Source organism: Manacus vitellinus, unplaced genomic scaffold (assembly GCF_001715985.3).
Source record: "Manacus vitellinus isolate BGI_N305 unplaced genomic scaffold, ASM171598v3 scaffold_97_pilon, whole genome shotgun sequence".
NCBI lineage: Eukaryota > Metazoa > Chordata > Aves > Passeriformes > Pipridae > Manacus > Manacus vitellinus.
In genome coordinates this window covers 360,662-388,656 of record NW_021940906.1, presented here as the reverse complement: position 1 = coordinate 388,656, position 27,995 = coordinate 360,662, and the positions used below count along the sequence as shown (strand labels likewise).

At 45.4% G+C, this 27,995-nt stretch overlaps 1 protein-coding gene across 1 annotated transcript; it reads right to left on the bottom strand.

The window, feature by feature from the left end:
- Nucleotides 1–1,254: 1,254 nt before the first annotated feature.
- On the bottom strand, nucleotides 1,255–26,013 carry SAMHD1 (SAM and HD domain containing deoxynucleoside triphosphate triphosphohydrolase 1). Its single transcript, XM_008934650.4, has 15 exons — nucleotides 25,889–26,013; nucleotides 22,986–23,058; nucleotides 21,551–21,711; nucleotides 17,575–17,690; nucleotides 15,934–16,004; nucleotides 14,848–15,003; nucleotides 12,005–12,105; nucleotides 11,794–11,902; nucleotides 11,172–11,263; nucleotides 9,715–9,830; nucleotides 7,065–7,204; nucleotides 6,161–6,250; nucleotides 4,867–4,971; nucleotides 4,372–4,509; nucleotides 1,255–3,264 (listed from the first exon to the last, which is right to left on the bottom strand). The coding sequence occupies exons 1-15, from the start codon at nucleotides 26,011–26,013 to the stop codon at nucleotides 3,142–3,144; spliced, it is 1,716 nt and encodes a 571-aa protein (XP_008932898.2). The 3' UTR covers nucleotides 1,255–3,141.
- Nucleotides 26,014–27,995: the final 1,982 nt, after the last annotated feature.

Below are 27,995 nucleotides of genomic sequence, written 5' to 3'. Positions count from 1 at the left end.
ACTCCACCACCTCCCTGAGCACCTGCACCAGTGCTCAGCCACCCTCACAGTGGAAAAGTGTGTCCTGATGCTCAGAGGGTCCCTCCTGTGTGTCAGTTCGTGCCCATGGCCCCTGGGTCTGTCCCTGGGCACTGCTGAGCAGAGCCTGGCCCCGTCCTTTCTGCACCCTCCCTCCGGGTATTTATCCACACAGATGAGATCCCCTGAGCCTGCTCTGCTCCGGGCTGGGCAGTCCCAGCTCTCTCAGCCTCTCCTCATGGCAGAGGTGCTCCAGTCCCTCCATCACCTTCATGGCCCTGTGCTGGACTCTCTCCAGTCTGTCCCAGTCTCTTGTACTGGGCAGCCCAGCTCTGGGCCCAGCACTCCAGGGGTGGCCTCAGCAGTGCAGAGCAGAGGGGAAGGGTTCTCTACCTGCTGCCAATACTCAGCCTAAGGAACACTTGGCTGCAAGAGCAAAGTTGTTGCACATTTGTTGGCTTGTGGTCCTTTCCTCCAGGCTGCCTCACAGGTGGGTGCCCTTGGCACATCCTGGTGAAGGAGGTGACCCTCCCCACGTTCAGGACTTTGCACTTCTCCTTGGTGATCTTCACGAGGTTCCTGTCATCCCCTTTCTCCAGCCTGCTGAGATCCCTCTGGATGCAGCACATCCCTCTGGTGCACCAGCCATTCCTCCCCATCTGGTGTCACCTGCAAATTCACTGAGGGTGGACCCTGTCCCTCAGCAATGGAGCTCTGGGCCTGGGCCCAGCACCAACCCCTGGGGTACCCCACTGTTACTGGCCTCCAACCAGACCTGTGCCACTGAGCCCACGCTCTGAGCCCAGCCCTGCAGGCAGGTTTCAGTTCACCCCCCTCACCCAAACACCCCTTCAGCAGCTTGCGGGGGCTGACAGCACCCACTGCTGTCCCCTCAGCCTCCAGCCCAGCCATTTCAGCACAGGTGACCAGGTCGGTCAAGCACGACTTCACCTTCTCCCACACAACAGCTGGAGAAGTGTCTAAAAAGTTTCCCTGACCCCTGGAAGGATGCTGAGGCCAGAGACTGGCCTGCTCTCCCAGATGTGGGCATGGCCGTGTGGCTGCACAAGGAGAGGTGGGATCCTCCCCACAGCCCCTCCCAGCCCTGCTGCACTGTGAGGAGACAGGAACCAAGAACCCATCTCTTCAAGAGGGAGGGTCTTCCACAGGAATACTTCTGGCTCTTTATAACAGCACAGTAAGACCATTTTTAGTAAAGTTCACACACTGCAATTCTTTAAAAGAATAGTAAAACCATCGTTTATAAATTTATTCTTCAGAGAGGCTCAGTTGAACATGCTGGGAAAAGAAAAGCTCTCAGAACTTAACATTAGGTATAAATTTTCGGTTTAACATAAACAAAAGATATTTCCCAAGTATAAAGTGCACCTTTTGAAACAGATTCAAAACAAACCCAAGCAACAATAACAAAATTATATTCTTCTGGACAATATTTGATTTTATGCAGACAAAGGGCATAAATGCCTTCACTCTATGATATTGTTGTTTGAAGCATAATAAGCTCTTTAAAAGCTTTTAAAGAGACCACAAGCCCTTGTAACAGTTACCTGGTTCACCTGCAGATCTGAAATACTGTTAGAGACAGGAACAGCAGACCATACACATGAGCACAGGCACGTAAGAAAGCAGCAGAGTGCAAAACAACTTCTGGTTATTTCAACAAACAAAATCTGAGTAAGTACATGGATGCTGATTCTACTTCCCTCTGCCTAATGGCATCAGTTCCCCAGATAAAAAGGGCAAAGGAGACATGACTAGAGTTCTGCAGGTCACTCATAGCACCTTCCCACTGGGTTAGTTTTCAGAACCTACCCTGGTCACCCACCTCTGACTGCCCAAACTGAACACTCAACGCTTTTCTCCCCATTCCAGACAACAACTCCACAGCTTGTTCTAATTTCTGAGCATTACTGAACCTTTCTTCATGTTTTTAGTTTTGAGGGCAGACTTTTTTGAGCTTTTAGGTTTCATTTAATGAAAGCAGCCTTCCTTTAGACCTGAGTAAAAGATGAGAGGAAAAAGGTCTTCCTCGGTCACTTGTTCAACGGGACAGACATTCAGCAACATTCACACCAGTGATGCCAGTACAGAAAAACTGTCAGAACCCTCACAGGTCTACAAGGGGGGAAAAATGACACAGGGACAGCCATTCAGGAGGACAAGGCAGGGACACAGGAAAGGAGGGATTCCTGAAGAGCCTGTCTGCCTAGTACAGTGTAATCCCAAACAAGGTGCCTTTGGTGCAGGATGGCAGAGCTGGCGCAGCCTCCGGCTGGCACCGCCCACCTGTGCTCACCTGGACAGCTCAGCACTCCTGCAACCACTCACACCATGGACATTTTGAGCAGGTTTTGCAGTTCCCACAGTAAAAATATAACATTCAGTGTATCAAAAGTACACAGTAAAACTATAAAAGACTGCATGGCACTGCAATGCATTGTTACTTCAATAAAAACTGTGGTCACTCTTACAGCAAAAGTCCTGCATCTCCATCAGCTTTTTGAATATCAGAAAAATAATCTTTGATTATCAAAAAACATCCCCTCTCCCGTCTTTTTTTTTTTTTTAAAGGAAATTTGTTTTGCTATTCTTGAAGATGCCATCCTCAGTTATTTCTTCTTTACCTCACTATGTTTTCAGAAGCTTACTTATCCCTCTCTTCCCCAGGTTCCAAAAAAACCCCAATCCCCAAAAAAACCCCAATCCCCAAAAAAACCCCATCAAATCTGAGCTGGGATTTTTTCTGCTAGCTCATGCAATAGCACAGTCAGCTACAGAAGGGATCAGGACTAGACGGAACAGTAAAATCTTGTGGTAACAATGAATTGCAATTTTTAAAGTTACTCTTCCTACACAGCGCCAATACATTCAAAAATAAATGAGAATTGAGTTTACTCAGTTGTAATAAGTTGTTTTTTAAAAGTCTATTTGGAATATGCACTTTGTTTAAGTATGTACATTAAAACATACTGTATTGTAAAATGCATTTCTGCATTGTTCCATGAATCCTTCCAGTCCATCCAAATGGCTTTTAGAAGAATTGCTGCTCAGGTTTGCTCATCTTCTGAGGAAGCAGACTGAAGAGTGCCAAAAAGAAACATGTTACTCATTAAAAGGAAGCCTTTGTTTGCAGCTGGGTTCTGAGGTTCTCCTGTGTTCATCATCTCTCACATTATTCCAGGTTTTCTTCATTGGAGTTAGATGTGGGGCAACAACATCACCATCCTAGTAATAAAAGTCAGGAAACATTAATGATGTTTGCTTTCCATTCTAAAGCAGAGGAAAAGCAGCTCAGTCTCAGGCCTAATAGAAAAAATCAATACAAGGTCCCAGAAGCAACAAACACTGTGTGTCCCAGAGACAGAAAATGCTGCAGTCAGCAGTGGCCCATCTGAGAAGCCACCACCATTGGCAGTCCAGCTCTTCCTAAATTATTAGCAGCAAACCTGGCAGACCAACAGGCTGTATCCTGGGCAAACAACCATTAGTTTAAGTGTCTCCTCTGACTTCACCACAGCACCTCATTTAGGCTGTTGCAATCGACCCACCCTGGGTGCTGGGATCTGCCTTGCACTGTCTAAAGCAAGCAAGGTTGGTACAGCAGGTCTGAGGCAGGAGGGCTTCATCTTTGTCAGATACAGACGTTAATCCATGGTGAGGCACTGCCAACACGGACAATCAGCCCTCTAAGCTCAGAAATAAGCTGGTAAGAAGCCCTTTGCTATGCTCTGCAACATGACAGGGCCTACAAAATGGATGAACTGAACTAGAAGAATATGCTTACAGGACACACCCACACTCTACAATGAGAAAAAGTTTGTTGCTTGATTCATTTGTAAAAAGCTCTTCTGAAATTAGCTGCTCTGAAAAGACAGATGCCAGTAGAATGACATAAGAATGAGCCTTAAACAGAGTTATCCATGCCTGGAGCTGGGGCTCCAGCATGTAAGAACACTCATCCTCTGGGGGATCTCATGTCAGAGGATGCAGTTCTTTCCCCAAAGGACACCCACAGGCAAGGCTGGGTTGGAAGGAGCTCTGAGCAACCTGGTCTAGTGGAAGGTGTCCCTGCCCACAGCAGGGGGGTTGGAACTAGATGATCTTCAAGGTCTCCCTCCAACCCAAACCCTTCCACGATTCTATGACACTTGCAGGTGTCTCTAGCACTGCTTCAGTGAAACCAAAGAACCTTCAGATGGGAGCCATGATAAAACCAGGAGTTAGGTCAGTGCCACAAAGGCAAGGCCTGAATGCCAAAGTTACTAATGAAAAAGCAAGCTTATGGACAAAGATGAAGAGCTCTAAACAAGTAAAATAAGAAGCGAATGTTACCTGTGGTTTGGTGAAATCATTCTGCATACACCACTGAATAAAGTACTGTTTTGCAGCTGAAATAATATGTGGATCCTGACTTTTGTAATAAACCCGGATAACCTGCTCCGTAAATGTTATGGGTAAAAACTTGGAAACCTTTGGAATAAAACAGAAATAAGCTTTAGTATTTCTTGGAATTGAGAGTCCACTGAACTTCAATTTTTTCATCTGAATACAAAAGGAAAGCAGTAAGAAACATCCCTCTACAATCCATGAGTTTCATCCAAAACAATGGTGTTTTTCTAACTCCCAGTCTATTCCAATTAAATACTGTTCATATGCAAAGGCTGTCAGGATTCCAGACTGTCATCGTACAACACATGACCTGCAAGGTCATGGATTCCACCACCTCTTCACAATCCGTGCAAGAACAACCACGCAGGACTGTAACCACTTCCCTCACAATCTGTGAAGATGCTTTTCAGAAGCCAGCTGAGAAAAATAAAAGACTACCTGTTCTTTACTGATATTGACTGCCTTGGAAGGATCAGCCTTGCAATAGAAGTGAACCTTATCAATGGGATTCTGTTCTTTCATTCCATAATCCATGTTGATAACCTTGTAAGTAAAACAAAGAAAACGGCATTTGTTGATGTTTGTCTTTAGTTTTCTCACAATAAATACAAAAGGCTGCACTATATACGCCTGAAAATGACAGCAATCAAATAGAACAGTAATTAACAAATTATTACTTAATAAAACAATCTCATATTTGTATTTTGTATCTTTACTTCCACCACCTCTTGCTCTGAAGCTGCCAGGTGAATATTCACACTTAGAGTTCCCAGCTGCTCTCTGAAACATTCCAGTTCCCAACACCGGACCAGTACTGGTCCCTTGCCAGCCCAGAACACACAACCTCCAGAGGAAGCAGCAGAGCTCACAACTATAAACAGAGGTTTAGACATTATTATTATTTACATCTGCCTGGTATACCAACAGTTCAGTGGTCGGCAGGGAGGTGCCCACTTCTCCACAACTTCAGTTTGTGGGACAAGGAAAGCCCAGGCAAATACTCTAAAGCTCCATAAAGTGCGACAATTTTATCTGGTGAAGGGAACCTTCAATGCAAGGGAGCTTTAGGAGTGACTCGTCCTACACTCTATGGAAAAACATTCACCAGCCCTTTCCAGAATTAACCAAGAGCAGGGATTAAGGTAGTGATACTTGCAGCTCGCTACACAGCTCTCTCCTGTGTCTCAGGCCCTCTGCTTCCCCCCAGTGCTGGCTGCAGACTGAGCTGTGGCAGCAGGGTGCTTCCTGCAGCAAACCCCAGCAGTGCCTGCCCTGCAGGCTGCAATACCAGAAGCCTGGAGTCACTGTGCCTGTTTTCCTCCCACTGGGGCCAGCAGGTGACTTGCCCTGGTGACCAACAGCAGTGGTCCCTGGGCTGCTGCCCTGGACACCCCCATGCCAAACCCCTCTGGATTCCTCACTGCTCCTTTGCAGAGCAAGGACAGTCACAGGAGAACAAATCTGTCACCGGGAGCAGTTCCCAGATGATAGCCCAGTGAGGTGAGGTTGCCCACTGCCTCTGCCTCAGGCCCTCCCACCACAGCAAACCTCCCCTGGAGAAGCTTGTTGCACTCAGACCCTTAAGCTGAACCAGGACAGCAGCTACAAGGCACCCTGTGGGTTTGTTCTTTCACTACAAAGGCACTGAAATGTGTCTCCAGTCTTCACTGGGTACACAAGGCCCTCTGTGATTGAGAAGTTTTTACTTGAACCCGCTCTGAGAGGTATTTACATCAACTATGAAATTCTCAGCCATTAGCTCCACATCTGGAGGATCCTTCTCCGGCTTAGAATTTGCAATACTTTCTGCCAGGCTATTATTCTGCAAGAAACAAAAACCAAAAGACGAGCTCAGATTACATTTATGCACTCTCAGGTCTAGATAAAGGCAACAAAACATGACACAACATATCACTAAACTAAATCTTTTAATTCCTCACAGCTTGACAGACTGTTCTTGCAGCTATCTAGTTGTTCAAATCCCTGTATACCTTAACCATAAGTTTTGTACCAGTTTTTAGAAACAAACAAAGTTTATACAACTGAGAAGACACAAAATCTGCCAGCCTGTGGAGGAAGAGTTTAACACCTGATGATGGGGCAGGGGGAAAGCAAGAGTGAGACGTCCAGGATGCTGAAGTGTGAAAGCAGAAGATATATACCTTCAACCAACTGTTTCACTAATGCAAAATTTTTGCAATTAAGTTATCCAAAGCTGAATACTAAATGTTTTTACTGAACTTTTTTTTTTTTATGAAGGGTGGCAGGATCTCACTCTCTAATAAAGCTGTTATATCTATAGAGTGAAATATGTAGAAAAACCCAAGAGACAGACACGATCAGTAAGGTCATTGATCACTATAAAAAAAACAAAAACCCAACACAAAAAAACCCACAAAAAGACCAGAAGCAGCGAGCTCCTATGCAAACTTTGGAGGGGATGGTGATCTACTCCAAAAGCTGAAGCCCACAAAGGGGGGTTTGTTTGGTTTTGGACACAAAGGAATACTCCCTGATGACACCTGGGCCAAGCAGAGGAGCACCGTGTGACGGAGACAGAGAAAAATGGATGGTCAGCAATTCTGAGAACATTTTTACAGGGACAGAATTCAGAACCTTCCACCAAAGGACATTACCTCTACAATTTCCTTCTTTGTTTCAGGTCGAGTCTCTCCTAAAAACTTGTATAATTCTCGTCGTTCTATTTTACGCAAAATTTCTCGTGCCTCCTCCAGTTCTGGGTGACTTGAGTGCAGAATTTCCAGGTAGATACTGTCTGCCAAAGTTGCATTGATTTTTGTTAAGTATGTTTACAATCCAGTGTCACAGCAAAATGCAGGGACAAAGGTTAAGGCAACACGAAAAACTGCTCCTGCTGGTTCAGGAAAGACATTTTCAGGGAATAACTGAACTAAGTCAGGCAATGAAAAGTCACAATATCATCTTAATTATCATCAGATTCACAATGGTTGTTGGTGGAAAAACTAGCTCAATTCTCACCCTTGCAATATATTTTGTTACTTCACTAGAAGTTACTTTCTCTTCTTATTGAGCCAGTCTTGTTCAGCAGAATATCCTAAACCCAAGCACTAAGTGGCTCAGGACACGGATACTCTGTCTTGTAAAAAAATAAAGAACTGTCATTAAAGTTTCAGAGTTTCTCAGACTTTGGATGCCAGCATCGAAGTCTCCCCTCCTGTCTCCACATGACAGTGACATGCACACTGAGTTTCCCACCATCAATCCGAGCACCAAGACAGAGGTTTCTTTTGATGTGGCTTCTGAGCAGAAAGGTTATTTCTGGCTGTCCCAGAGACTGCTGCTGCCAGGATGCTGCTTGCTTGTCATAACCACCACACTGCTCTGTGGCTGTTCACATTCCCTGGCCAGGAACATCTGGGCAGCCTCGACACATGCTGCAAGCACAGCCCAGCAACACCCACCTAGAGCTGAAACTGGTCTAGGGAGCTCCCAAGAGAAGCAACCTATGAGCCACGCACCAAAACACCATGAGGATTGCTTTCATGCGCAAGGTCAACCAAAGTCAGGAACTTCTCCACGAGGAACCACAGACCAGGTCTCTTCAGACAGAGGATAGATAATGCAGGAGAAATAAGAGGCCCATCAACACCTCTCTTGCGCAGAAGCAGTAGTGACAAGGAACAATTTGCTGTCTCAGCCTTTACTAGAACTATGATCTACTGACAAATCAGGAGCCAGCACATTAAAAACCAACAGTGGTTCTTCACCCACCATGGAAGAAAGCTAGGGAGCTTTTTGCTGCAGAACCTGATAGAGGTTCATAATTTGCAAAGGTCCACAAGGTAAGTGGACAGTTTCACAGGAGCATCACTGACCACGGACTGCTGAAACAAGCCTCTCAGGAGGCCGCAGGTTGCAACCACTAGAAGCAGGAAGGGAAATGCCTTAGTTTAAGAGGAGGAGAATAGACTCGTCCTTCATGGTCACTGTTACATCTGGTGTTGGTACATTCCTCACATCACTCTCCTTGCTGTTGGCACATTCCTCACATCACTCTCCTTGCTGTTCAACCCTCCTGGCTGAACAGGACAGTCCCAGCAAGCAGTTCCTTGCTGTGGCAGACAGGACATAGTCCTGGTCTCCTTGCCCTGAACTGTGCCCCTCACCAGGTACTGCAGGTAAGCAGGCAGTTACAGCAGGACCCTGGTGCTGACCTGCCAGCACAGCTGATCTTACAGACCAGCCATCCCACAGTAACAGATCCCAGCCCATGAAGAACTTCATTTCAGTTCTTTCCTTTCTGCCCAGCCTTCCACAGCCCAGCACTACAATTCATGCTTTCCAATAGCTACTGCCCCTTAAAGCCAGCCCCTTCTCCTGCTCTGAGCAGAGGTATGCAGTGACAGAGGGGATATGCAGCTCCTCACCTCAGTACAACGCAGCAGCGCCGTGGTCAGGCTGCAGATGGCTGTGGCAGATGAAGGACTGCCAGCAGAAGGCCTTTAGTATGACAAAGGCTAAGACACACAGGATCCTTTGCAACAGTGCCTTCAGGCTCTGTCACCTCGTCCACGGACCAAAGATGGAAGTTCTTGAGTCTCCCTGTTGGCCCAGCCAAGGCTTGGTGATGGAACCTCAGAAAAGCTGCCTTGCCACTCAGGAGAGATGCCTTGGGAGTCCTCATGAGCTGTAGCTTGACAGGTGCTGCAAGAGCTGCCACTACTCAGAGCACTCCTGAGCAGGGCCTGCAGCATCCTCTGCCCTGCAGCCACCCCCACACCCCGTGCAGCAGGGTCTGCCTGCCCACGCCGGCCTCCACCCCCTGCTGCAGCTCCCAACACCAACCAGAGCAGCACTGGTGGCCTCACAGCACACACCAGGAGGGGTAGGCAGGCAGGGTAGCAATGTCTCAAGCAAATCAAATCAGACCCCATGGGTGCCCTTGGGAACAGCTTCACGCCACAACACACATCCAGTACCACTCCACCTGACAGAGCTGGATGTTGTATCACTTAGAGCTGACTTATATCCCACCTGTGACAAGTGCAACAAACTCAGGGCACAGGCAGGACCTTCTGACAACACTGCTGAATTTGAACGTATGCAGAACATAAAGTTGCTGCTTCTCTCTCAACATGGAACTAATTTAAACTAGAAGGTCTTGCTCTCCCAGCAAGATATGAGAGCACAGGCACTGGATGGCCCAGGCTTGCCCCACCTTCTGTGCAAAAAAGCTGTAAAACCAGTATTTTAACAGGTACTCATTTTCTTTTACTTTAAAAAAAAATGTTTGAGATCTCATACCAGTTAGCTTAGTGTAGGCTTCCATGTCCTCCATTGCTGTAGAAATCCGATACGTTTTTCCTCCAGAGCCTCTTATTTCAAAATATTTGTCTGCTTTTTGAAAGGCTTCTGTAATCCTAGTTTGAACAAAATTAAAACTTTAGGATAACATTGTTTTGAAACACTTCCTTGCTCAAGAGTCAAAAGAGAAACAAATTACTATGTTATAAACAGAAGACAACAGACAAAACCTGCATCCCCAGCACACAGCAGATGCTGATCACACAGCAACATCTCCTGTTTCTGTGCTGTCATCGCACATTTCAACAGAGATTTACTGGGAACAGGCTGAGAGCAGACCATAACCTTTAGAAGAATGATCAAGTTCACTGTTCTGCTTCAGACTGAGTTTAACACAGCTGAGACAATTGCAGAACCCTGCAAGACAGTGACATGGCCACTCAGCTGCAGCGAGGCTGCCCCACACACAACCATATCCTCATACAGACACCTTGCTCCAAGAGCTAGCTGAGAGGATACAAAGCACTGTAAAGGGAAAGCATCACACACGGTGTTTTCAGGTGGGAAAAAGTTATGTTCTAAAGGTCAAGTTCTTCCAGAGTTCCCTGTGCCTCACTGTCATTTCCAGCATGGATATTCTTTTGGAAAGGCCGTTATAATTATGGGAAGCCAAGGACTAAATTTCTAAACTAAAAAATATGTTTTACTCATCATATTTAGTTACTGTCAAACCTGAGCATTTTTAGTCTGAGTTTTAGAAGATCCTTAAACCAGAAGCTGAAGTTTAAAAAATGAAACAGTCCAAATCACTCTTGTACTGTGTAATTCTTAACGTTCCTTTTTTTCGAAAATCAGCAGATGGTAACCTGGCAGACAAGATCCTAATGAAAATATATTTTGGGATACGAGTATTTCTGATTTTCAAGAAAAGTAAAGAGAATAATGTTACAGGGAAAACTCTATAGACGTCAACAAGATAGGTACAATAGAGGCAGCCAGCTGAGTTAGTCCCGAACAACTCATGCATTACATAAACACAAAGTCAGGCCTCAGCTGAGCTACGTAAGCTTGGTTATTACTTTACTCTGCAAGTAACCTTGCTCCAGTTTGATCTAGTTTGAGCTAAGTGGTCTCTAACTTGCAGATAAAGATTTGACCTCAGTTGTCAGCAGTTAAAATGGCTTAAACACACCCTGGTCTGGTGTTTCTTCAGAGCTTTAGTAATTTTCCTCTAATTTAATTTCCTGTGGAAGGATGTTTTTGTCCTCCTCTCTTCTTTTTTTTTGTTTGCTTTGTTAATCACAGACTCTATGATACTCTAAGCACTAAGTCTTTCCACAAGAATTTGCTTTTATTCTATGTCACATCTTATTGATTATCTTAATATTCCAAATGGATGTGGATTGTTTCGAGAATTTAAAAATAAATGGAATGCAAAAAAAGGAAAATATACTTGCATTAGTTCAATGATGTTGCCAGTCTTATGCTGGTATGCTCTCCGGTGCAGGCAATTCCGGGTGTGGAACATTTCATACAAATTTCCAACTTCCTGAATCAAAAAAACCCAATCCGCTTTTACTTTTGATACTGTCTTACTTGCAAAACTAAATCAATCAATCAAATGAGTTGTCTCCTTCCATTTGCAGCATAGAGCAGGATAATTATTATTCACAATTTATAAATTTTGGAGAAGAACTCAGGCCAGCATGGGAGAGCAGAGCGCTGGCAGTGACCCCAGGGAGCCCAGGCAGAGAAGAGGCCCTCTCGCTCCTTCAGCAGCCCCTCACCAAAGCCACACTCAGCTCTTGCTCAGAAGACCTGGAGCAGAATTATGCAGAGCTGACAGGTCTGTGGAGTCTCCCCTGAAAGGACCTGCCACAAACAGTGGCTTCTCTGTCCCTCCCTCCCTCCAACCACCAGCTTCAGAGAAAAGCTTTCAGAGCAGCAACTTCCTCCTCTCTTGGGCTGAAGAAGCTGTGGGCAGCCCCCCAGGCCCCTCAGCCACTGGGTGCAGCTCCCCCACGTCCCCGTGTGCTCTCAGTGCTCCTGAGCGTCCCTCGGCTCCCACACACCCCTTACCTTGTCACGGGTACAGATATGCTTCTGGTTTTTTACTTCACAGACCCGAGTGAAGACAAGCAATCGCTTATAATCAAAATTATTCGGGATTCCCAGGTGATGGCAATCCCTAAAAACATTCCACAGAGAGTGTTTAACTACACGGTCCTATTTGTACACACAGTAGCATTTTTACAGTAGGAATTCATAATAAAAACTGTAAGATTTGTACCTTGCAAAATAATCCCACTTGTCAACGTCAATGCCATTCTTTTTGTTAGCTACTATCTCATAGAGGAAACTTTTCTCCTTTGGTCGACCACGGTAGGGCCACTAACAGGGGAGCCAGGAAGAAAATAAGAAATTAAAGTGTGCAAACAATGTCAATTCAGTTTTTTTAAGACAGCAGGAATACACTTTGACTTAGCCTGTGATAAGCACCCAACACTGAGGTAGCAAAGAACACAAAGATAAGAAAAGAGCTCCCAGAAGCTGTTAGGCATTAGAAATCCAGAACTAGGGCTTAAGCAGCTGTCTTCTCAGGATCTCAGGAAGAATAAAACCCATGAACACAAGTATTTAATTGCCTATTCTACTAAAACAAAGCCTGCAGCTTTGAAATGCCCCAAAAAGCATAACATAGCAACAAAGAGGGGAAAAGGTTGGAATCATTTAATATTCAGGGAATTAGTTAAACCTACAAACATGTCACTGTCTTGCAGTCTTCTGCAATCAACTATACAACTTCATAGAACAGAGTTTTAAAACACTTATTTAGACATAGTAAACAAAAATTGTTTGAACAGGCAGCTATTTAAACTCCTACCCCACAAGGGACAATTCAGCCATGAGGCAAACAGGAAATCAACACCAAAATAATAAGATACAGGTTGCACATTTTCTTGAAAATTTAAAGATTCTTCAGCTAAACAAAAAATGCCATAAAGTGGCCTTGAAATCCTGAAGGTGGAAAACATTGTATGCAAACATGGCTGCCATGTGATCAGCATGACAGAAACACTAAAACTGATGTGACTCGGAACGGAAATGCAGCAGGAACTGCAAGCAGCAGGAAGGAAGCACATCATAGAAAAAAATACCACAATAACAAAGAGCTCTGCTCCTGGGCCATGTTGAGAACACTGTTTGTGTTTAGTGCACAAACACCTGCTGTTCATGGCAGGACAGACTCCTGCAGCACAACAGCCCCACTGCCAGACACTGTGCCAGCGCAGCAGCCTGTGCTCTCTAGGGCACCACAGGACAGTGCCTGCCAGGCCAGGCCCTGTGCCTAACACCAGGAGGGTGCTGCCACAGATCATGTATGACACTCCTTTTCCTGGTATCCTGCTGGAAAACAGGCGTAGAATCCAAACAAGGAAAACCAGACATGGGGTAAGAACCTGGCACAAGATCAGTGGTTGTGGGAGGTAGCAGGATTTACCCCAAGGGGGTAAAAACCAACCTACAGCTTTTGTAAATGAACATCCTCTTCCTATAAGATCTCAGACTGAATTTCATTATGCCAAGTTCCCTATGTTTGCCATCAGATTGCTGGAGTACACATGGCAGAACTACCCACTACTGCAGCAGAAAATAACAGGCAAGTGTGAACATTTGCGGGTTACTTGTTTGGGACAACATACAAATTCTGATTAGTACCAGATTGTCCTGACAGATCTCCCACTGACTTCAGCTGCCACCAGCTCTTAATTCTAGTGGCAACTGAATGGGTGTCCTTGAAGAGATGACAACAGCTGTAAAGTATAAAGCAAGGAGAGAGGACTTAAGTCTTTCACAGAGTTGCAGTGATTAAGAACAATCATCATCTCTTCTTCCTTGTCTCTTCAGGCAACTCATTTCCTCAAGTCTTATTCCTGCCTCTATGTACTGCAATTAATTCAAGCATTTTGCTGCTGTCACCAAAGCTGATGTGGGCTCTGGCACTTGGGCCATGCTTCTGATTGCTCACTGCCTCGTCTCTGCCAGTGCTCAGTTTTGTTATCCAGACTGAGGGAGTCCGAGTGCCTCCTTTTCTCCGGGCTGAACCCCTCCAGCTCCCTCGGCTGCTCCTCATCAGACTCGTGCTTCAGACCCTTCCCCAGCTCCATTGCCCTCCTCTGGACACACTCCAGCCCCTCAATGTCTTTCTTGAAGTGAAGGGCCCAGAATTGAACACAGAATTTGAGTTGTGGCCTCAGCAGTTCCCAGCACAGGGGGACGGTCACTGCCCCTGGTCTTGCTGGCCACACTATGGCTAACACAAGCCAGGATGCCACTAGACTTCTTGGCCACCTGGGCACACTGATGGCTCATGTGGACCAGCACCCTCAGGTCATTTTCTGCCCAGCCACTTCCCCAAGCCTGTAGCATTCCATGGGATTGCTGTGACCCGAGTGCGGGACCCAACACTTGGCTTGTTGGGCCAAGGCCAATTGTATGAGGTTCATCAATTCAGCACATCCAGATCCCTCTGTAGAGCCTTCCTGGCCTTCAATAGAGCAGGACCTGCCTCTCCTAAACCCAGGCTGGCTGAGCCTGGTTCCCTGGTTGTCCTGTATGTGCTGCATGATGGCACTCAACATCATCTGCTCCATGACCTTCCCCAGGACCAAGGTCAGGCTGACAGGCCTGTAGTTCCCTGGATCATCCTTCTGACCCTTCTTCTTGTAGATGGGGTTACATTTGCCAACTTCCAGTCAATTGGGACTACCCGGGCCTACTGGTAAATGATGGAAAGTGCCTTGGTGAGCACTTCTGCCAGCTCCTTCCATACCCTTGAGTGGATCCCAATCACCAGTTAGGTTCACTAAATACAAATAACATTCCAGAGCTTTCCTCTAATCTGAAAACTTTTGGTTCAGAATTCTCAGGGAGATGAAAGAACACGGTGAAGCTACTACCTCCTGCCAGCACTGTAAGAAATAAACACTACACTTCTCTGGCACCAGTTGTGACAGGATTCTCAGAATGTCATGGGGCTAAAAATAACATATAGCAGAAGCCAAAATTATCTACTTTCAGCAAAATTAAGACATTTATTGGGATAACCACAGGAGCAGTACACTGACTCACCGATTTCTCACAAGCAGTTTCATCTATAGGCCCTCCTATTTGTTCCTTGATAAACAACATATCTTCTTCCAGGACAAGACCATATGACTTCATGACTTCTTCTAGTTTATTGGAAGTTATCAGGTACTCAAACATTTTAACAGAAGCAGTTTCATGCTGTGAAAAAAAAAATCCAAATGTTGTATTACATGGTTTAAGCATCTTTCCTGCAGTGTCACAGCCTCCTCCCAAGCAGCAGCACTGCCTGGCACAGCACATGGGCAGGCTGGTGTGAAAGTGCAGCACCTGGGTGATTTTCTATTTATCTTGCATTAAACAAAACAGGAAATCACCCAGCCTACAGAGTCAAGAAACACACTCTTCAGCAGAGAGTGTTAATTTTGAATTTTCACAAACAGCAGTAAGGCAGTTACAACGATAAAAGACAAAATAATTCTGCTGTTTTGAATTCTGTTCAAAATTTCTGGAAGTTTGAATTCTAAGCACTGTATTGAACAGTCTTGAGCTAAAATATTAAACCAGAAAGGAGGCTGCCAGCTGGTCTTTTGCATCTGTAAAATATATTCTGCAGAAAGCTCTCAATATGCATTTTAAGGCACAATGCTGGCTAAAAATGATCATTGCAGTCCTAACAAATTCCGCCTCCTCAGAGTCACACTACAGGAACTGACAAGACTGAGACAACTCATTTCTGTGTCACCCAGGTGACATCTGCAGAAGAGAAATCCATGCATCCACACAGATCTCACAGAAGTACACAGCAGTCCAAGAGCATGTGCACTTTTAGGGAAGAGATGGGGATGACACATCCATCCTCACTTCTCACTTTTTCTGCATTGCCAGTAAGGCTCCATCTGGCTGTGCTGAGGGAGCTGATGTTCCCCAGACATATAGTTGAAGACAACAAGGAAGTCATCCCAAGACTGGGAGACAACACTGGTTTGCAATTAAGCCAACAAAATGATGCAATAAAGTAAAGCCAAGTGATCACCATAGTCTCACAAACAATGGCACTCTTTAAAGATTAATTATTTTGCCTCCAAAACTCTCAGGTTTGTATTTTTACTTCAATAGTGAAAAGCCTACCTTCCACTTCAAATCTGGACGAGTCATTGGAATAAATCTTCCATCAAACATGTGTGAAAATGGCCCATGACCTTAAAAATAAATATTACACAGGTTTAATCTGAGACATGGTTGGGAGCAAAAATTTTTTGAGCAAGCGAAGGATCTGAATTCTCTTGTATTTGACTTGATCTTGACATATCCTAGAACTCTAGACTGATTTGGGTTGGAAGGGACCTTAAAAAATCTAGTTTCACCCCCTGCCATGGGCAGGAATACCTGCCACTTGACCACGTTGCTCCAAGCCCAATCCAACCTGGCCTCGAACACTTCCAGGGATGGGGCAGTCGCAGCTTCACCTGTGCCAGGGCCTCACCACCCTCTCAGGGAACAATGTCTTCCCAATATCCCATCTCACCCTGCCCTCTAGAAGTGTGAAGCCTTTCTCTCCTGTTCTATCACTCAGGCCCTTGTCCAAAGTCCCTCTCCAACTCTCTTGGAGACCCTTTTAGGTGCTCCAAGGCCTCTCCAGAGCCTTCTCTTCACCAGATGAACACCCCCAGCTCTCCCAGCCTGTCTCCAGAGCAGAGGGGCTCCAGCCCTCAGAGCATCTCCACAGCCTCCTCTGGACTTGCTCCAGCAGTTCCACATCCTCCTGACGTTGGGAGACCCAGAGCTGGAGGCAGCACTGTAGGTGAGGTCTCACCTGAGCAGAGCAGAGGGGCACAGTCCTCTTCCTTGTCCTGCTGCCCATGCTGCTGGGACGAGCCCAGGACACAGGGGGTTTCTGAATGCCAGTGCACATGCCAGTGGTCCTGTCCAGCCTCTCATCCATCAGCCCCCCCAAGTCCATCTCCTCAGGGCTGCCCTCAATCCACTCTCCTCCCAGCCTGCATTTGTGCTTGGGATTGCCCCAACGCAGGATCTTGCCCTTGGCCTTGTTGAACTGTTGGCCTGCCCAGGTGCCTTCCCTCCAGCCTGTGACCGCCCCCACAGCTCCGTGTCATCGGCAAACTGGCCAAGGGCGCATCGATCCCACTGCCCGTGTCACCGACAGAGAATCAAACAGCACCCGTGCTAACACTGACTCCTGAGGACACCACTTGCCACTGGGCTCCACCTGGACATTGAGCCCTTGACCACAACTCTCCGAGCAAGACAACTCCTCACCCATCATCTGTGAGGAAGAATCAGTTGTAGCAAGTGCACTTTCCTAAGGCACCTTAAGTACTACAGCACTTAGAACCAGTTGTGGTACCTACACCACAGGCAAGTACTGCAGCAACACTGAGAACTCTGTGTCGGCTCTGAAGAAAATAGGTAGTTATAAAATAATCGTAACAGTTTTTGAAAGGGCCACTAATTTTTATTCTGAGAGGTTTTAAGAGACCTGAGTAAATCACAGAAGGAAGTGGACACTTCAGCCACTGAGGGCAGAACTCTATTAGGAAACAAGACAAAACACTAGCTAAGTGGCTACAGATTCACCAAGTGGAATTGTCTCCACAGAAGTACTCCCAACCAAACAGAACAGATAAAACCTGTCTTGGAATATGGCCATGCACTGAACAGCCCAAAACAGCTCACAGTTCTGATCTCACAGCCAGCTTTTCATCCTGGTTAGCTTTCAAAGAGCAACAAGTCATCTCAGGTGTTCCTTACCCAAATCATGACAAAGTCCAGCAATTTCTACACAGAGGATATCTCGCTGGGTTATATCCAGTTCTGGTTGTCTCTCCTTCAGTGTACGAACCAGACATCCTGCCAGGTAACCAACCCTGTTGCAGGAGAGAAAAAAAGGGAAGAGAGCAGTGGTTTAGGCTGAACAGAAAAAGAGCAGTTCCCCTATTCTATTTTGATCAATTAAGCCCTTATCTGAGAGGTACCAAACAACAAATACCCAAAACCTGATCTGAATCACAGAAACAAACTATTTCCTGTAGTAGAGTTTTAGTCATCAGTAACACATCCGAAAGCAAAAAAGCATGGGACACCAGGCCCAAGAGACAACAGCATCCTACAGTATTTCATAACACACAACCCCAGAGGAGCTGTGTAAAGGAACAGCAGTGCATCACTGACAGTGTGAATCTTGAAGCACCTCAACTTACAGGAATCCTTGAATTCCAGTCAGGGCAACTGCAAAGGTCCACAACAGTCACCAAAGCATTTGATTCTCCTTTCAAATTGCAGCTTTAACAGTAGTTCATGATAATTATTTCTCTTCCTTTCATTCATTTTAGATTTGACATTTGATTTCATTCAGTGAGACCCTCTTTTCTTATGACACAAAACATGCAGGAACAAACACATGGCACATACTCCCGTAAACTGTTTACAAGCTCTACACAAACTTCCTTTTCTACTTGACCCAGCAGTCCCCCTTGAAGAACAATTTAAAGCAAGACAAGGTTTCCTACAACAAGGTAGCAACTTTTATTAGATGAAATTTTACTGTTTGGTGTTCTTTTACTAGACCAATAAGCACATAAAGCTTCTTCTACTTTGACACCGTAGAAACCTTTGAAATTACACACAAATTGAGAACAAATGTCCTAAATTTAACTCTATAGGTCAAAAGAACTGTTCAAAAGAAAAGGTTGCTGATATGACTGTAATTTTTAGACTTCTGTTGTGGAAACTTTGTTTATTTTCAACCGTATTTCTGTCTTTTCAGGTGTACCAGATGCACTCAATCCAGCCTGCTTCATTGATTTTACTCTTTTGCAACAGCCATTTACATCTTGTTATAAGTAAGCCACACTTATCCACAATATTTCAGCACTAACAAAATCAACTTTAGGCTGGCCAGATCACTGAATACAAACTATTGACTAGCTTAATTTATCTGCACCTTGGTATATACCCTTAATACAAGCTTAAATTTGTCATTAATCAGCTTCTCAGTGGAGTGTGAATGACCTAGCAATACTCTAGGAATTGAAGGAAAGCTATACCTCTACCTCAGTTAGCTTAGGAATTTTTCTGATCTCCTGGCCTTTGCAAAGAGCGGTGCCCTAAATAACTAAGGAATTTGTATTTCCTTGAACTCTGTAATTTTAAGTTGTTTTTGCTTAAATGTACATTTAGTTTAGAGAAATGAAGATGAAAACTTGAGAAAATTAGAAAACAGCTGAATCTGCACCTAGAGGAAATAGTTTAGGAGGCCTCCACACTTCAGAAAGCTCAATAAGAAATTGTTTTGCTAGAGAAGTAAATTCAATAAAGAATTGCCTAATTAAAGAGGAGTTTTAGATTATCTTTAACCAATGATAAATAAATGAAATGTTTTAGCAAGGGCTCAGAACAATCAGATAGAAGACCAGAGGTCAGCAGAAATTAATCACACGTGATCGGGAATTTGCCAACGTGGACTGGGTTGCCCAAAGGACACGAGGAAGACCTCGGTGACGACCCCCAGGGAGGAAGGCAGACAGCCCACTCCTCAAATTCCTGCCGGCCAAAGGACGCCAGATGGCAGTCCTGCTCATGAAAGGACAGCAAGACGAAACCAGAGGAGGACCTTACATCTGAATTGGGCAGGACTTTGGGTGGGAACTTCGGATGTTACAATGTATTTAAACCTCGAGATAATGTGTCTGGGTGGGCATGATATGGCGAAATATTCCGTCATGCCTCCCCACGTTGTAATAACTGAACGTTCGGTTCAATGGCAGTCTGCTATTGGATTTGAGTCCTTGTATCAGAATCCTTGTCCCCATGTAAGGGGGGTACTTTTGATTTAGATGACCAAGAGAGCATAGAGGCGTGAGAAAGTAATTATACAAGGATGTGAAACCAGCCAGAGTATTGTACAATGTACCTTTATTGTACAAGTTAACTGAAAGGTCCATTGTGTCTTTAGCAAGTTGACTAGATGTCCCCTATTATCAGAGCTGAGTTCCTCCTTGGCTTGGCTCCATACTGCAAGATAGATACATCTACCCTTGAAACACAATGGTAGAGGTCATACATAGGGGTGAGAAAGATGATGGTGAGAGGAAGATGATGTGGGCAGGGGTCACTGGTCCCTTGCCCTACAGCAGGGCATGCACAGACTGCTGCTCTCAGGTGATGAACAGGCGGGGTTTGGCTGCCACTCAGGCATCACCTTATCCTGGGTACTGGCCCTACGTGGTGCAATGTAGAGCTGATAAAACGGGGTGCCGGGACTGCCATCCAGACTGTGTTGCTCCGTGGGGACACCCGCTAAGCACGGGCACCGACCAGCTGCTGCAGATCCTGACAGCCCTGTGAAACGGAGCTAGGGCCTAAAGAGTTAACTCTGAATACTGATCTGGGGACACCCCTGCTCAGAAGAATGTAATGCTTAGCTAGAAACAGAAACCAGAGCTTAGGGATTAGATGGTACCATACACCAAAAGAATGCTCACACTCCTACATAAATAAAGATAGGGTAAGAATACAAATAGTTAAGGGGTGAAATAGGGGCTTGAGTTCAAAGTCTTGCAAAATTCACCATGGAGTCAGCAAAAATCAAGAAAGTTGAAGAGTTCAGCCGAGGAAGAAGAGTACAAATAAGACCCCGTGAGGCTGAAGAAACAGGAACGACCACCAAACATCACCCCAAAAAGACAACTCCACCCCAGACTCCACCCAGACTCCGCCTATTATGAATATTATAACTAGATGTTGCAATTATATGAATATGCATGTAAAAATGTTGTAATCCATCACAGAAATTGTATATAATCATGTCTTTTCACCGAGAAGGCAGAGCAAGTTTGTCCAGGGCGACCTGGCTTGCTCTCCAACGTTGCCTAAATAAATACCTTGCTGTTTAAAGGCTAAATTCTGTCTCTAAACAGTTCCATTGCGCCTTTTTGGGCATCACCTGGCCTGTCTGTGTAGGTAAGCACAGTTTATTGACAGGAAGCAACCAAGAAAGCAAATGTTTTATATCCTTTTTTGTATCCCTTTAATTCCCTTTTTACTAGTTAATACTGTAATAAAAGCTGTTCATAGTATTGTATAAATGCCAACTGATAAAGTAGGTTTTTTGTATTCTTTTTTAGCTTTTGATTCTCTTTGCTAGTAGTTTTTTATTCTCACTGCATAAAAGATTTTTTATTTTGTAGTGTTTGAATGTCTGTTGTACTTGTCTTTATTCCAGGCATGTATTCAAACAAACTAATACAGTCCATCATCTGTTTCTCCTTAATTGAATCACAGTATCAGCCTGACAACCTGCCATCGATTGCATAAGGTACACCTAACTACAAAGGCAAACATTACAGATCAAATGGATTTTAGCTGTGCTGGACAATGCAGCTGTCTGGCAAGTCATTTAGAGCAGCCCCAGTATCCTTACTAGGTTTATGCTTTAAAACTTAAAATTTTGACTCACAGTCATTAATTAACATTATTCTTCGAATAAGAAAGGATAGGGAGGAACTCTAACATTGATCCATCTCGTAGGTTTCTTTATCTGTCTTTTTTAAAGGAAGTTCAAGGGAACAGCCCATAATCACATGGGATATCCAGGAACATTCATGAGACCAAAACTGCCACCACAGCAGTTTTCACCAACGCCTCTTGGCTGGCACTCCACAGCAGTGGAGCCAAACTCAGGGAAATCCAGATGCAAGAGAGGCATGTGCCAGAACCACCTCCTTACCCAATGGAGTGTTCAAAGCGGTTGTGAGAGGCTCCCGGAAAAACAAAGTAAGTGCCACCCAGCTGCTTGATGTACCGGAGGCGCTGGAACTGAGGAGTGTCGATGATCCGAACAAGCAGGGGATGTATTTCAATGTGCCCATGAATAGGATCGTTAAAAACCTACGAAAGCCAAAAATAGTGTAATTAACATGTAACGTTTGACTTTGAAAAGAAACAGGCAGCAAGGTAAAGGATATCCAGAATGGTCAGGTATTTGGTGGGAGAGATTGTTCATCTTCTGTAAAACAGCCATATACTGCCAACCCCACACCAAGATTTATCACAGAATCATAGAATGGTTAGGGTTGAAAGGGACCTTAAAGACCATCTCGTTCCAACTCCCTGCTTACGGGCAGGGACACCTTCCACTAGACCAGGATGCTCCAAGCCCCATCCAACCTGGCCTTTTCAAGGCACAGGGCGTCCTCAACTTCTCTGCACAACACAATTATTTCAGAGAACTACTCAAGCTTGACATCAAAAAAAATAAAGCTGCCTATTTCACATAGCAAGGGAATTAAAGTCAAAATCCCTAAAAATGTTATCTGTACCTGTGCAATTCCAAAACCTAACACTTGTGAAAACCGCTGTCTTTATTAATCTGCTATTCCAACTAAAGCAATGCATGTCTGAGATATCCAGTAAAAAGTGTTTGGCTTGACATTGTTCATGATTTTTAAAATCAAAGGAAATTTTGCTGAGTGGAAATGATGATGTTACCTTTTTCATAAAACAAAATGCAAGATAACTGAAATATGAAATAAGTGCTCCCTGATAAGCACACATTTTAAGAGACATCTCAGTAACTACAGTAACTCAGTAGAGAAGGTAAACACATTTAATCCTTGGTCTTCGACCAGCAGGTAAAACCGCTCCATCACACACCTATCCTGGTAAAATACTGCGGCAAATAAGGTTTTCCTGTGCTCTCTACCCTTGGTCACTGAGCTGGGAGGGCTCTGGTAGATGTGCAGATTACTACAGAATGTGCAGCCCTGGCCCCAGTTAAACCAACACACACCACTGGGAGAAACAGTTGGACACGGCAAACAGTGGAAGCAAGGAGGAGTCTGTTAACCCAGGCCTGGGGCAAAACTAATAAAATAAACCAAGAGGAGACTCTACACAGAGGGATGTGAAAGGGGAGCTTCTCAACACATGTCAAACAGCTCTTCTGCTCACTGAATCCCACACAACCTCCAGGTGCCCACATAAAGCTCCCAGCTGATGACTTTAACAATTCTACCGGTTAATGTGGTTTTTCACAGACCACCACGATCGAGGGCTTGGAGTTTGCTGCTGTGCAAAGTAAAGGCACCAGTTGGCAGTACCCGGCCAAGGGGAGGGTAGGCAGGACCTGGCCGTGGTGTCCTCCCACCACGGCGTGGGGGTACCTTCATCACGTCCACGTGCTGCTGAGGCAGCTGCTTCAGGCAGGCCAGCACTTCCAGGTGCTCAGCTGGGCAGCTAGAAGGAAAAAAAGGACACTGAGAACGAAGTTTGCAATGCATTTCCCTTTACAGTTTGCAGTACATATGGAATTACTTGTGCAAGTTCATATTACTCTGATATTCGCTGACTCTTCCAATGGGTCAAGGCTTTAACTTTTTCAGAAAAATACTGAAAGCATTTATCCTTCTAAAGTCAAGTATAGAAGGAAGAGAACAAATAGCTACAGAAGTTGTCACTGTAAAGCAGTGTAAGTGCTTCTCCCACTTATACAGAACTGAGAAATAAAACTGCTATGAAATTCTCTAAAAAAATTGATGAAAAAAATTATGTAAGTCACATGTGGAGATAAGTCCTTTAAATTTATGGGAATGACAACATGTAGTTCCTGAATAACTGATATTTTTTAAGGTTGAAAATTTCCTTAAACCAAAATATCATAGTCCCAATAAACGATTTTTTTAAAAATTTCTTTCAGTCAACTCTGTATTAAAAGTTTAATTCTCCCAAACTAACTTGAATTTCACACAAATTAATTTCAACTCCAACACCAAAACCACTGCAATTTAAAACATGCTTTCATTTTGTTGAGAACTCATTCTTGTATTTTGCAAAGGTATTTTGCTGTCATTTTTAATAAATTATTAAAGGTCTCCTTCACAACACACAGGTAAACTTCCAGTGCAAGTACTCTGCTGTAGCCACAGCAGTCTAAGAGCACAGGCAGGACGAGTTTGGAGGGAGTTAATACCTCTATCACATCTCCTTTTAGTAACTCTGTCTGCAACTCTTGCTCTTGAGCTACATGGTTATAGCCTCAGTATGACAGCAAATACCATCATGAGAAAATACAATTTGTACTTTTTTTCCAGCAGTTAACCATCCTGAGATCAGTTTGACATCAGTCTTTCAATGCTTTAACAGAAAGCAAAACTATAAAATGCCAACTCATAGCAAAAAACACTGCTTGATGCACTACATATTCTCATCCAAATAATTCAATAATTCACAACACATAAAACAGTAAAGATATATGATGCTTGTTGGTAAGCAGTGCTTGTCTAAACTACCTGGTGTCCCTTTCCCTACGGGGAGCTCTTGGGCTGCAGCTGCTGCTCAGACTGTCACAAGCCTTTAGCTGGAGAATCTCTCCTATGGATACAGGTTGAGAGAGCTGGGGCTGTTCAGCCTGGATAAGGGAAGTGTACAGGGAGACCTCATTATGTCCTTCCAATACCTTAATGGGACTTATAAAAAGGAGGGAGAGGGACTTTTTATGTGGACAGAGAGTTTCAGGACAGGGGTCAATGGTTTAAAACTGCCAAAGGGCAGGGTTAGATGGGATACTGGGAATAAATTCCTCCCTGTCTGGGTGGTGAGGCCCTGGCACCGGTTGCCCAGAGAAGCTGTGGCTGCCCCATCCCTGGAAGTATTAAGTGTCCAAGGCCAGGTTGGACAGGGATTGAAGCAACTTGGGCTGGTAGAAGGTGTCCCTGTTCGTGGTAGGAAGTTGGAACAAGATGATCCTTAATGTCCCTTCCAACCCAAACAATTCTAGGATTCTAAGATGAAAAGAACCATTGGTGGTGCTCACCAGTGTGTGTTCCATGATATGAGTCTGAGAACAAGTACAAATCTGAGAGCAAATAAACCAACATTGTGACCAGCAACTACCAAACTAACATACTGTAAAAACTTTGTTTTAACATGCCCTGGCCAGATCAGTTATCTCAACCCTTTGTGCTCCAGGTTGGGCACTAAGAAGACTGCCATGGCTTAATCCCAGCTGGGAACTCAGTCCCAAGCAGCCGCTCGCTGCTCCCAGTGGGATGGGGAGGAGAATCAGGAAAAGCTAAAACCTGTGGTTTTTAGCTGATATTAGTGCTACTACTAATAGTAACGAAAGGAGGAGAGAGAGAAACAAAACCCAAGATAAACCAGTAATGCCCAACAGTCACTCACCACCCCTCTGATCCATGCCCAGCCCGTACCCCAGCAGTGACCAGCGGCTCCCGGACACCCCACCACTACCACTCTGTTTCTACACTGGGCAGGAGGTTTTGTGGTACAGAACTTCCCTCAGGCCAGTTCGGATTGGTTCTCCTGGCCATGCTCCCCCCTCAGTGGCAGAACACAGGACATTGAACAGTCCCTGACTCAGAGTAAGCACCAACTGACTGAGCACCACCTCAAACATCAGGGTGTTACCAACACTGATGTCACACTAAATCCCAAACACAGCACTGGACCAGCTTCTGGGAAGAAAATTAACTCTACCCCAGCTAAATCCAGGACAGGAGAGCAAACATCACAAGAGTGTTTTTGAAAGAGCTGTAATGTTGCAAAAAGTACAGCAGTAGCAGCAAACATGGTGGTAACAACACCCAAACAGGTAACAATGGCCCAAAAAGATACTCTGGGTCACACAAAGTACACAGACAGGACTCGATGACAGTTTTGAGACGCTGAGGCAGTGCAAAGCAGCACCTGGCATGAAGCAAGGCACTGCATTGCTGCACTCTGGGCACAGCCTCTGGGTTTGGAGCACCTGGTCATGCTTTTAAATGCCACAAAAATTCAGGAGCAAGGAGAAAACTGAAAAATAGCCAGGAATGTAAGGAGAAAGGCATGTGGGCACCTCCATATTGAGAACCTACCACTGACTGCAAGTCCAGGAACAACAGAGAAAGGACACTGTACAACTGACAGTGCAGCTGATATACAACCACCTCTCTACACTGTCCACAAAGAGTATGGGTCAGAGCTGCAAGGGCTGAGAGACCAGCAGAAGGAAAAGGCCTGATGAGGGAGGCTGGAAGTCCCCACATCAGTGCCCTGCATGTCTTACTGTCCTGCCCTGCCTCCAGGAACACGAACTCGGTTTCGGTTCAGCCTCACAATGACAAAGCACACTGTCAACGCAGCCCCGGTGTGAACAATGACCTGGATGGCGCAGCACAGAGACTTCTCCATCTTCCTTCAGATGGAAAACAAGAGCAGGGATATCACCTGGAATCTACATAGTCAGGCCACCTCAACCAAGACACAACACACAAATCCTGTGTTCGTACTGTGGAGTTCCAGGGCTCTGCAGGCAGAGTTCTTCCAACAGCCAAAGCGGCACTACTGCTGGCTGCTTAGCAACGGGGAGAACTGACACTTCCTCATTCACTCCCCTCCTTGCTCCCTGCTTTGCCCCCACCCTTCCTCCTTCCTCCTGCCACAGGTGACAAGGACGAGAAAATCCCTTTCCTGAGCCCACTAGGAACTTCACTGTTCCAGAGAGGTGAGCCAGACAGCCACACTCATCATCCACACTCAGCATGCAGCATGCTGCATGCCTCACAAACATCCACTGCCAGGAACATGGGAGCACATGGGAAACCCAAGGTGCTGCCTCCAGCCTGAGCTCTCCCCACTTATCATCCAGGAGCACAGGAAACTGAAGACATGCATTCATTATTGGCCTGTCACAGAGAAATTACCAAAGTTCCTGCAAGACACAGTGTGCAGTGGAGAGCAAAGGGATAATTCTTTAGCGGGAAGTTGATGTTTACAAAAGTTGGTAGGCTTGAGCAATTTCTCATCCACTTCTCAAAAATTTCAGCACAAGAGAAACAACATGTCAGATCTCACAGAAGAAAACCCCTTTTAAAAGGAAACCCACAAGCACCTCATTTCGTAACCCCAGCACCATCCACTCTCTACATCAACTGAGATGTGCTCCCACTGCCAGTGCCCCATGCTGAGGGACTCCTGGCTACCCCCTCCTGCCGCCCACGTTCAGCACCGACAGACCCACCCACGGGTCTGACTGCCCCCAGAACGGCTGCACGTGTCCTGTGTGGCCGTACAGGCACCTGATGCTCAGCCAGCCAGTGAGGTGCTGGAAGCAACCAGCCTCCAGGTAAGTCCTAAACAGAAATTAGACACCTGTTTGTCATTTGAGACAAGCTATTTCTGTTATTTCAGAAATAAAAGCTTTCACCTGCCTTCCATGACACCACACCATGTCTATCTGCATACTTCAAACACTTGCAGTTAGAACCCTTCTTCCAAAAAAAGAGAAACCACAAATACCCTAATGACTCCTACATGTCTTACCTCCTCCAAGGCACAGCCCTTCTGCCTTGTCCTCTTGGGTCACATCAGCTTTTCCTTCCCTACAGATATCCACACCCAGACACCCCGCCCTCCCTACTCGTCCTTCCCACACCGGGAGTGCAGCCAGGATGTCTCAAGAGAACAGAGATGGGGCCCCTCATCTCCAGCACAGTGTGAGCTCTGATGAGTTTTCAGCCAAGGAGCCAACCTCCACAACAAAGTCTCAAACCCCCAGCAGAAAGCACAGCTCTGCACTTGCGTGCACCAGCCAGATAACACACCCCAATCTGCTTCAGGGCCACCAACCCACATCAGCAAAGAGCCTGAGCTCTTTGGTGGGTCTAGAGACAAATTTGGAGGAAATAGTATAAATAAGCTTAGCAAAGGAGTAAAGAAAAGACATTCAAGATTAAAAAGCACCAGGAGGTATGAGGAGAGCAAGCAAACCCACATCCCTGGAGACAGGAGCAAGAGAGGACCCTAGTGAGGCAGAGAAGGGGCAGAGGGGCTCTTCTGACACACAGGACTGTAGGACACATTCATATCCTCTCCTGTTCCAGAAGAGCAAGAAAGCATATTCACCACCAGACAGATTACCAAGGTTTTGGGACCAGTCATTCCCTCACTGCTGGGAACAATGCTTTCCACACGATCGGGTTTTTAGTTTCCCATGGTTACTGGGCAGTGAGAGTCTGCGCCGTGGCTGGGGCTGTTCTGGGATCAGCAGGAAACAGGAATTGCTCCGGAGGGTCTGGGATCAGCCCCACCGACCACTCTTCCCCCACTGACCCTAACCCCTAACCCTAACCCCTAACCCTTAACCCTAACCCCTAACCCCTAACCCTTAACCC